The following is a 10,330-nucleotide window of genomic DNA, read 5'->3' on the forward strand; positions in this document are numbered from 1 at the left end:
GTTCAAGACAAGTTCCCCGAGAGTGGGCGACGAACCTCTCTATGACGTGGAGGATGCGCGCCCCCGACACGAGGTGAGGGCACGCGCTGCTTCATCATCTGGAACAGGTAGTAAGGAAGTGACAGAGAGGGGGAGTAAGGGGGAGGGGGAGAGAGAGAGAGAGAGAGAGAGAGAGAGAGAATTACGGCACAAGTAAAACACGTGGGACGAGCGAGCGGGAGAGGAGTGACGTGGGGGCGGCGGCGGGGGTGGGGGTGCAGTTTGGAAGCTTTAAAGCGCGTGCAGCTCCTCCACGGAGCCGGAGACCTCGCAGCCGCCGACACCGACGGACCGAGACGCTGCTGGAAACTCAGCGAAGCCGGAGTCGCGAGCAGCGGAGAGGATTTGTGAATGAAGTCTCAGCGCAGAACCGTGATTCACGCGCCGCAGACCTGGAAACCTGCACGTGAGCCTGGACCTAAGCGACGGAGCGGGAGGTTTCCGCTCCGAACGCTCTTCACTGAAGATCCTCTGGGCGTAAATGTCCAAAGCAGAGGACGCGCCGCTCCAGTGCCAAAGCGCGCAGCCATGCGCGCGCTCTCCCGCTGAAAGACGCGCAGGCGTGCGTGATGCTGAATGGACCGACCTTCCGACCCGATGCGACTCGTCGACCCGAGGCACCTTCCGCAACTGATGTCCCTGGAGGACGATGAGCGCGTGCTGCTGGGAGGGACCCTGGGGCCCCGCAACTCCACGCCGGCGGGGGAGGAGGGCAGCCCGGGGCAGCGCTACCCGTCCTTCCCCTGGGTGGCGACGGTGCTGGCCGGGGTTCTGATCACGACCATCGTGGTGGATGTTATCGGGAACCTGCTGGTCATCGTGTCCGTGTTCAGGAACAGGAAACTCAGGAAAGCAGGTGAAGCGGCCCGTTTGTCGCGGTTCAGTGTGGTGTGAATGTTGTAACTGCATGAAGGAGTTCCGTTTCAGGCTGTCGGCACCAACTTTGGGCCCGTGAGTGTTTGTGTCGGTCCAGATGTTGACGACACTGATGCAGCTGCGCGCTGTAAAAGCATCGGTACCAGGAGTTGTGGCTGTTGGAGCCGCTCGCTCGTTAAAGTCACTGACAGGACGATCAGACAGCAGATGATGGAGACGGGACCGGCTGAGTGGACCCGTCAGAGTCAGAATGTGACGACAGCCGGGTCCAGGTTTGAAGAGCAGCTCAGTGCAGATACATAGATGGCAGCAGCTTCACTCAGGAAGCGTCTCCCTCCTCACATGGAGCTGCTGGGTTCACAGTGGCCTCCAGGTCAAAGGTCAAGTCCCAGATCAGCTGAGATCAGGAGGAGCTGAGGTTTGACTCAACAGGAGCTCCTCAGGTTTCATGCTCTGACTCAGTGTTTTGATGAATGCTCGCGTTCTTGTTGGCGTTTGTCGGTTCTTCACGCGGTGAGAAACAGCTGGTGGAGATGACGGCGCCGCGGCCCGGACGGCGCCGTTCAAACCTGCGAATGAGACGCTGCAGGACGGCTGTTCTGTCCACGGCTTTAGGATCATTCCTGACGTTTACGAAGGACGGAGGTTCTGACCCAGTTACTCCACTGCTCTTTGAATTTATCCCCTTTATTTAACCAGCTGCTAAATGTGGAATTTTCACTGGATGTTTCACTGGAAGCGAAGCTACTAAAAGTCAGTCAGGAGCGTTTTATGTAGAGCTTCACCCCCAAAGGTGTGAGTGAAAGGTCTGGACCTCCACAGCTCCTCGACCTATGGAACAGAAGGTGCTGATCCGAACTCATCACACACCAACGCGGTGACATCATACGCTGAGTCGCTGTTTTCCTGGACAGGAAGCAGGACGTCATTCCTTCTCATTCATCTGAGCTCCTTCCCGTCCTCTCTGAACCCCCCCCCCCCCCCCCCCCCCCCCCCTCTCTCGGCTCCCGTCTAATTCATCCCCTGCCTCCATTTGATCCCTTCCTTTAGACCCCCCCCCCTTTCTCCCCCTCTCCTCTTAATGACTCGGTCCTCCTCCCTGAGTCTGGCAGCTCTCAGATCTCCTCCGTTCCTCTTCCACCACTGATCTATTCTTCTCTGGCTCATTTTCTCTGCCCTCCCACCTCATCCGTCTCCTCTCTCCTCTCAGACTTACCTGATCATTAGTCGGGTGCTGTCACAGCTCCCTGATCCACGCAGAGCCGCCAGATTATCTTTATTCATTATCTGCACAGGTCGGCGCTCGCTGAGAAAGAAACTGCAAATTCAAATGTGTTCATATCTTCTATAGTCGTAGCAAATAGCTGTAATTGTTAACATTTAAAAAGGGCAATTATGGTGTCAATGGCGGAGCTGGTTTAAGCGGCTCGGCCGTGGGCGTTTTTGCATCGCGTCGCGTCGCGCCTGAACTCATCTGTTGCTGCAAAAAAAGAGAAGAACTGCATTCAGATAGAAATCGATTTGCTGAGACGTCAATCGCTGTGACAGCGTTCACTGATCCCAGAGCTGCGGATCAGCGGTGCTCCACCTTTACATAGAGAGGACGGAGGAGTCCAAGGCGCCGCCGGTGCACTGGTCGTCGCCCGTTAGCGCCTCAGCGGGTTCAGTAGAACCGGTCTGAGCATCAGTCAGCGCTTCTGGGTTCTGGTTCAAGTCTGAACAGCCACAGTTTGACTTGGTTTCAAGCACGTTCACGGTCTCACTGCACAGATGTTCACCGTGTTTGTCTGTGACGTCACAGCTCACCGGACGAATCCAGATGTGCCACCGACGTTCCTCTGGATCCTCTCATCTCTGCTTCCTCCTCAAATGACTCAAAACTCCCTCAGGCTTTAAACCGCCCTCACTCACGTTTCCTTCCGTTTAGTAACACGTCTACATTTAAAGGCAAGCGTTGGCATTTACAGATTCTAACAATCTGTTTCCTGAAGCTCTAAAACCTGTTGGACGCGTGTTTCTGCAGCTCAGCTGTGAAGCAGCAGGACGGAGGCTCTGCTCAGAAAGAGGCTCCACGCTTTGACCTTCAATTTCATGTCAGCATCTCAGATACAGGTGCAGAACAAGCCTGAAGCGCTGGGCTAACAAGATTTAGTATGGAAATGAGTGATGATCACAATGAATGAGCAGATATGAACGACAGGAGGTGGAGGCTGTGAGACGGAACCACCGACCCAGAAACACGGAGCAAAATGGACTTTGGTCACAGAAACTCAGCCGACGCGACCTCTCTGAACATCCTGCGTCATTTCATAGACACATAATAATAATAATAATAATAATAATAATAATAATAATAATAATAATAATAATAATAATAATAATAATAATAATGATGTCCGAAAATACAAAGTTAATGATCAGATTTTATTCAAGCTATTTCACGACAGCTGGTTTTAACTAATGATTCTCAGGAGCTTCACTGATTAGCTCCTGGGTCTGGGACTGAAGCGACTGAAACGAGAACGTTGGTCCGATGTCACGTTGAAATCAGCTTTAAATGAACACGAGCACGACGAAAAGCTGTTGCACAAACCAGAGCGTTGACATCATCAGGTTTGGGCTCAACTTGTGTTTCCTCTGTTAAAACACCTTGATACACATTTAGCCTATAAAACATCTATCATGTTTGTGTAAAGCTAATGGCACCTTAAAGCTTAAATGGCTCATCTCACGGAGCCACAGCGGATCAATTTGTCCTGTTTTAGTCAAGTGCTGCTTTAATGAGTCCTCGAAGGTCCACGTTGAGTTCTGAGCGACAGATACTGAAGCTGTGATGTTTGTCACCAGCACAGACTGCTGTTTCTGTCAGAGACACTCACGGGATGCGTAAGGACCCAGCGCTGCAGTATGTGATGGGCCCGACCCGATCGGCCCAGAGGTCCAGCACCGGCCCGGGAGTCCAGCACCGGCCCGGGAGTCCAGCACCGGCCCAGAGGTCCAGCACCGGCCCGGGAGTCCAGCACCGGCCCAGAGGTCCAGCACCGGCCCAGAGGTCCAGCGCGCCGCAGAGAGCCTGAATTATTCTTTGTAATTTCCTTTAACTCTTCGGACACTTCATCATTCACTGGAAATCTGTCGGGTTGTGTTTGTGTCCAGAGGCATCGAAACCAAACAACCAGCGCAGAAACCAGCGCATCCTTAACCTCACGCCCTGAGGTCTCGACCAGAACTTTATCTCTAAGCGCCTGTTTCTTTGTTCTGTTATTACAGCAGTGAAGTGCAGACTGCATCTGAGCACTGCCACACAACAACAACACAACAAGACCAACAGACACACACGCCCACAACGCTGGGCTTGGACTGGGAGCGCTGGGATTGGACTGGGCTGACCACTGGTAGAGCAGGTGGTCCAGGAGGGGTCTGCTGGAGTCGGTGAAGGGATGAGAGCTGGTACTGTGGGTTTGAGGTGGATTCAGTGAGAGCTTCGCTTCCTGAGTCTGAGCTCAGCACGATGAACAGGGCGAACGCGACAAAGGCGACGAAGACGACGAACGCTGGGAGAAAACCCAGAACTGAGATGAACGAGAACCTGAAACTGAGCAGAGCAGCAGCAGCAAAGGGACCGGAGCCGCGTGTAGAACAGCGTCTCTTTGTCTCGTTGTCTAGAATCACGTCTCCTCAATTTTTCAAACTAACATATTCTAGCGAGAAGCTGGAAACAGGAAATGCATCAGCGACGGGGTCAAAGGTGAACGAAGCAGGAAGCCGTCGGACGGTGGATTTGTAGCTCAACAAACATTTGTCAGAATCAAAGAGCGGCGTCCTGGGAAATAAAGGCGCCTTCCGCGCCGCGGAGCACCACTGGCTCCCATCACTTCACAATTAGTGCCACAGCCATTGATCAAAGGCGGCGTCGGCCTAATGAGCCGCAGGCTCCGCTGCCGCCTTCTGCATTCAGGTCCTCGTCTGCCGCTCAGAACCCAGGCGCGTTCTCACCTTCGCACGTCAGGATTCCTCTAAACGCCATTAAAAATTCAGCGACCTCGAGCGGCTCCGCAGCTTCGTGCGGCTGCACGTGTGCGATCGCTGCCACAGCGGCTCTGATGTGGGTTTTCTGACTCATAGACTGGAGCATCGCACCGATGGAGGCGGAGACACGGCCTCAGAACCTGAGGACGGCGTCACAGACCTAAAGACAGGCGTGTGACGAGCACCGCGGAGGGAGGTCTGCGAGACTCCGAAACGTGAGCAGCTCAGACGCTGCGTTCACAGACCCTGCGCTGCGTGAACCTGCTGCAGAAATGTCAGCAAAAAGCCCGAGAAACGAGGCGGCGTCTGAGGATCAGACTCCTGACAGCACAAAAAGCCAGACTTACGGAGACGCTGGTCAGATGAGTGTAAAGTTCACAGCGGCTCCAGAAGAGATTAGCAGATTAGATTTTAGAGCCACTCGCCGCATTCATTTGCATTTCAATGTGGAAAAACCAATATCTGTGAAACTATCGTTCCTTCTCAGTTCCTTCAGGAGCCAAAGATCACGTCACACTGATAAAAATCTCTGCTAATGAATTCGTCATCGGTCTTAACGAACGGCTAATTAGCATTGGTGGCAGGGCTTCATCCATCAGCGGCGTCTGCTCAGAGGCAGCGGCGTCCTGTAGAGAAGACCCGGGTTCTGCTGCAGAGACGGACAGACGGGTTCTGAACGTCTGTTCTGCTGAAGCTCAGACCTCAGGACGAACGAGGAAATGTTCCCAGTTTCAGTGCTTCACGATCACTGGACCTCGTCCAGATCTGATGGCACAAACTGAGGAGCTGCATGGATGCAGGTTCAGCAGTTACACACACACACACACACACACACACACACACACACACACACACACACACACACACACACACACACACACACGCAAGCACACGCACACACACACACATACACACACACACACACAAGCACACGCACACACACACACACAAGCACACGCACACACACACACACACACACACACACACACGCAAGCACACGCACACACACACACACACACACACACACACACACACACACACACACACACACACACACACACACACTCTCAGCTAAATGCTGGAAGTTCAGCCTTAAATCTCAGGTCAAATAGTTCAGCTCAGTCACATCTTTGGGACCGTTTCACCTCCTCCATTTAAATTTAAATGTAAATGACCACGTTCTGTAGCTGATTGGAATATGAATCCACTAAAATCTATTATGGTCTCAAGCAGTTTGACATAATCACACAGTAGCTGACAAATGACTGGCTTTTAAGACATGATGATGTCACATCAGGCTCTGACCTGTCATTTTAGCCTCACGCGTCCCACAGCATCCTGTGTCTCCAGCTTAACCAGCTTAACCAGTTTAACCAGGTCCAGCTGGTTAAGATGGTTAAGCTGGTTAAGGTGCAGACACAAAGGGATCCAGGGTCCATGTTTAGGAATCTGTCAAGGTCCCAGGTTCTCACATCTGTCACATCTGTCTTTATTAAAGCTCTGCTGACTTTGAATCAGTCCCATTTGACCTTGTTGTGTCTGTTTGTGATGTGTGTTGAGCTTTTATAATAACAATAATAACTAAGGGTTTGATTTCAAATGACAGGTGACGCGAGGCCTTAAAAGCTCCACCCAGAGGGGACGGAACCACATTATTGTTGTTAGGCTCAATATTGGCTTCAGCTTCTGGGAGGATGTGATCAGTCGTGTGGTGTGATGAGTCACGGAGTTGGGTGTTAATGGTGTGTTTGCTCAGAATCAAAGGGGTGGCAGCTCACACGGTGACAGCGAGGGAGCTCCACTGCAGGTTTGTGGGTTGGACCGTTCTGCAGACGCTCGCTGGTTCTGTGCCAGGTACCAGACGGCACCTCAGCACCGGCTGCTGCTCTGACGTTGGGTTCCTGCACAGAATGAGAACGACCTTTTACTGAGCAGAGAATGAAGCGTAAAGGCTGGGAGGCTGAGGTGGGTGGTTGGTACCTGGTACCAGGCTCCGGTCTGGACCGGAACCAGTCCTGCATCTCACTAGTCTGATAGATGAATCTATGGCCTCTCTGATCGCTGGCAGGTTCTGGGGCCGGGCCCGCCGTGGACGGCCAGTCTCTGACCTCTGACCTCTCTCTGCAGGAAACGCCTTCGTGGTGAGCCTGGCTCTGGCCGACCTGGTCGTGGCCATCTACCCGTACCCGCTGGTTCTGAGCGCCATCTTCCACGACGGCTGGATCGCCGGCTACATCCACTGTCAGATCAGCGGCTTCCTCATGGGCCTCAGCGTCATCGGCTCCATTTTCAACATCACCGGCATCGCCATCAACCGCTACTGCTACATCTGCCACAGCCTCAAGTACGACAAGCTGTTCTCCAGCAGCCACACCCTGTGCTACGTGGTTCTGGTGTGGGCGCTCACCATCCTGGCCATCGTTCCCAACTGGTTTGTGGAGTCGCTGCAGTACGACCCGCGGGTCTACTCCTGCACCTTCGCCCAGTCGGTCAGCTCGCTCTACACCATCGCCGTGGTGGTGGTGCACTTCATCCTGCCCATCGGCATCGTCACCTACTGCTACCTGCGCATCTGGATCCTGGTGATCCGGGTGCGGCGCCGGGTCAAGCCGGACTCGCGGCCCAAGATCAAGCCGCACGACCTGCGCAACTTCCTCACCATGTTCGTGGTGTTCGTGCTGTTCGCCGTGTGCTGGGCGCCGCTCAACCTGATCGGGCTGGCGGTGGCGCTGGACCCGCGGCTGAGCCGGGCCATCCCCGAGTGGCTGTTCACCGCCAGCTACTTCATGGCCTACTTCAACAGCTGCCTCAACGCCGTGGTCTACGGCGTCCTGAACCACAACTTCAGGAAGGAGTACAAGAGGATCCTGCTGATCATCTTCAAGTTCCACTGCTGAGAGAGACCCACCTCCAACAGGGAGGAGGGACGGAGTCCGTGGGGCCTTCAGGGAACACTTCACACAGACTCCTAACTTAGTAAGACTCCAGTCTGACGACGGATTATCCAAACACTGTGATCATCTCCGCCTCGTGGTTTTTTTGATGCACACTCCCCTGTGAAACACCATTATTGCTCCGTTGCTCTTACGTTTTAAAGGACTGGGACCTCGTTCACAGAAGAGTAAACCAACGAGCACAGACTTCACAACGAGGAGGGTTTGGCTCAGCAGCAGATGTGTTTGTTGTGTGTGAAGGCAACGCAGCGTGATGCACGTCTGAATCAAGCAGTGATTAAAGGTGAACGCGCGGTTTCAAACATTTAGCCTTAACGTAAACTCCCATCGAGACTCAAATGAGTTCGCTTCATCTCCAGAATTTACTTTAAAAACAAGTTTATGATGTTGGACAAAGCAAACCCTCAGAGGCCTCAAAACCAGGAGGACGGACACGGAACCGCGGCGCTGAGCGTCTGATCCAACTAGAACAAATACAGAACTCTATTACGCTAATGTGAACCACAAGGGACCAGATTAAACTTCTTTTTTCTGTTTGATCTGTTCTGAGTCTGAGATTCAAAACCACACAGACAACAATGGAACAAGTAAATAGACTCTAATATTAAAAATGTTTGACAATTGGACGACAGATTAAAACACGTAGAAGACGCTCTGACTCAGACGTCTCTTGGGGTCCGTGGTTCCGTGGGTCCGTGGTTCGTTCCTCCTCCACGTCATCACCTTTGACCTGAGGCAGGAGCAGCTCGCGGTGGAGGGACTCGCTCGGCCGCGTCTCAGCCAATCAGAAGCAATACAGCGCTCCCATAGTTCACCCTCTGGGCTCCGATCCCAGACTTTACACACGAGACTCCGCTTTGGGACCACGTCACTGTGTTAACGCTGCTGAAGAAGCTGTGATCGTGACATCAGCAGGTCCAGATGTTGGAGTTGTGTTTGAGCAGACAGAACCGATCCCAGAACAGCGTTGATGCTAAGCTTCAACCATCCGACAGTTCAGTTTGACTCTAAGTGCAGAGTCAGTATAAACACAGGTGGAGGTGGAGCCTCCAGCTCATTAACTAGAAGCACTTGATTCAGATTTGAATTCTAAAATCAGCTTTTAATCAGACACGTTATTTGTGAGCTTCAGATTAATGTTCCTGCTCGGGACGAAGCTCCACGAGTTTGGTCTCGTTTCCAGTCTCAGTTTTTAATAATTTTTTGTATCAAATGAAGAAAAGCAAATATAAGTCAACCTTTAAACAACGTTGCTTGCTTTGTTTTACGTTCATTTTTTCACAGGTTTTGTAGGTTTTACTTCTCGTGACGATCTCATTTATTTATTTACCTAAAACCAACTGGAAACGTTCTGTGGTTCTGGTCCGTTTCGTTACCAAAGCAACGTGTTCCACATCCTAAAGCACAACTCATCGCAGTTTACATAATGAAAGGAACTGACTTTTAATAAACACGGCATGGGTCCCATGATGAGACCATATTTATACAACATGTTATTTGTACAAGACGCTCGTCTGTGACATCATCATCAAGTGACTGTGACACCATGAGTTACAGCAGCGGCCTTTTTCTTTTAATGCTAAAACATCTGTGCAATGATCTTCTTGTTATTTGTGTGTGCGTGTGTGTTGTGTGTGTGTGCGTGCATGTGTGTGTGTGCGTGCATGTGTTGTGTGTGTGTGTGTGTGCATGTGTGCGAGTGTATGTTGTGTGTGTGTGTGTGCATGTGTGCGAGTGTATGTTGTGTGTGTGTGTGTTGTGTGTGCGCGTGTGTGTGTGTGCGCGCATGTGTGCGAGTGTATGTTGTGTGTGTGTGCGTGCATGTGTTGTGTGTGGCAGACGGTCGGTCACACTCGGACTGAGAATGTACCCGTTTCCTTTTTCATACGCTGTTTTTGCACATCGCTGTGGAGGACGCGTCCACTGAATGTCTGTAATGTGAGACAGAAACATGCTGAGCCCTTAATAAACCAACGTTCACTGTGAGTCTGTGCTTTTATTCTCAGGATCAGAGCTTCGTGGCCTTTGTCTCATTCTACGGCGAGGGTGGGAGTTCACTCTGACCTCCTGATGCTGCAAACACTGGAAACTTTTATTTACTGACAAATTATCAGCGAGATGAAATAAAGCTCTGAGTGTAAACTGGATGAAACCACAGCGAGTCCTGGTCACAGAACCAGCGCTTTGCTCCTTAAACAGACAGAAACGCTGAAACGCTGGGGCTCCGTGAGCTCATTCGTGCGGCTGCTTCAGGTCATTCTCACATTTAACGCCACCACTGCTGCCGGCGGCTGTTTTCCACTGGAAACAGCTGCCACAGACGTCCATCACATGTGGCATGTGGTTCCAGAGCCCTGATGTACAGTGCAGGAGGTGCTGCATACAAATACGCCTGCAAACAACAGCAGCAAAGCTATCGTGACATTGCGGAA

At 52.0% G+C, this 10,330-nt stretch overlaps 1 protein-coding gene across 1 annotated transcript; it reads left to right on the forward strand.

Annotated features, from left to right (window-relative positions):
- Positions 1-243: 243 nt before the first annotated feature.
- mtnr1al (melatonin receptor type 1A like) lies at positions 244-9,884 on the forward strand. The gene is made up of 2 exons (XM_029164975.3): positions 244-895; positions 7,072-9,884. The coding sequence occupies exons 1-2, from the start codon at positions 616-618 to the stop codon at positions 7,839-7,841; spliced, it is 1,050 nt and encodes a 349-aa protein (XP_029020808.1). The 5' UTR covers positions 244-615; the 3' UTR covers positions 7,842-9,884.
- Positions 9,885-10,330: the final 446 nt, after the last annotated feature.

Source organism: Betta splendens, chromosome 10 (genome assembly GCF_900634795.4).
Source record: "Betta splendens chromosome 10, fBetSpl5.4, whole genome shotgun sequence".
Classification (NCBI taxonomy): domain Eukaryota; kingdom Metazoa; phylum Chordata; class Actinopteri; order Anabantiformes; family Osphronemidae; genus Betta; species Betta splendens.

Coding starts and splice junctions, on each gene's coding strand:
- mtnr1al (XM_029164975.3), top strand. CDS start 616: ATGGACCGACCTTCCGACCCGATGCGACTCGTCGACCCGAGGCACCTT. Junction 896..7,071: donor CAGGAAACTCAGGAAAGCAG/GTGAAGCGGCCC, acceptor CTCTCTCTGCAG/GAAACGCCTTCGTGGTGAGC.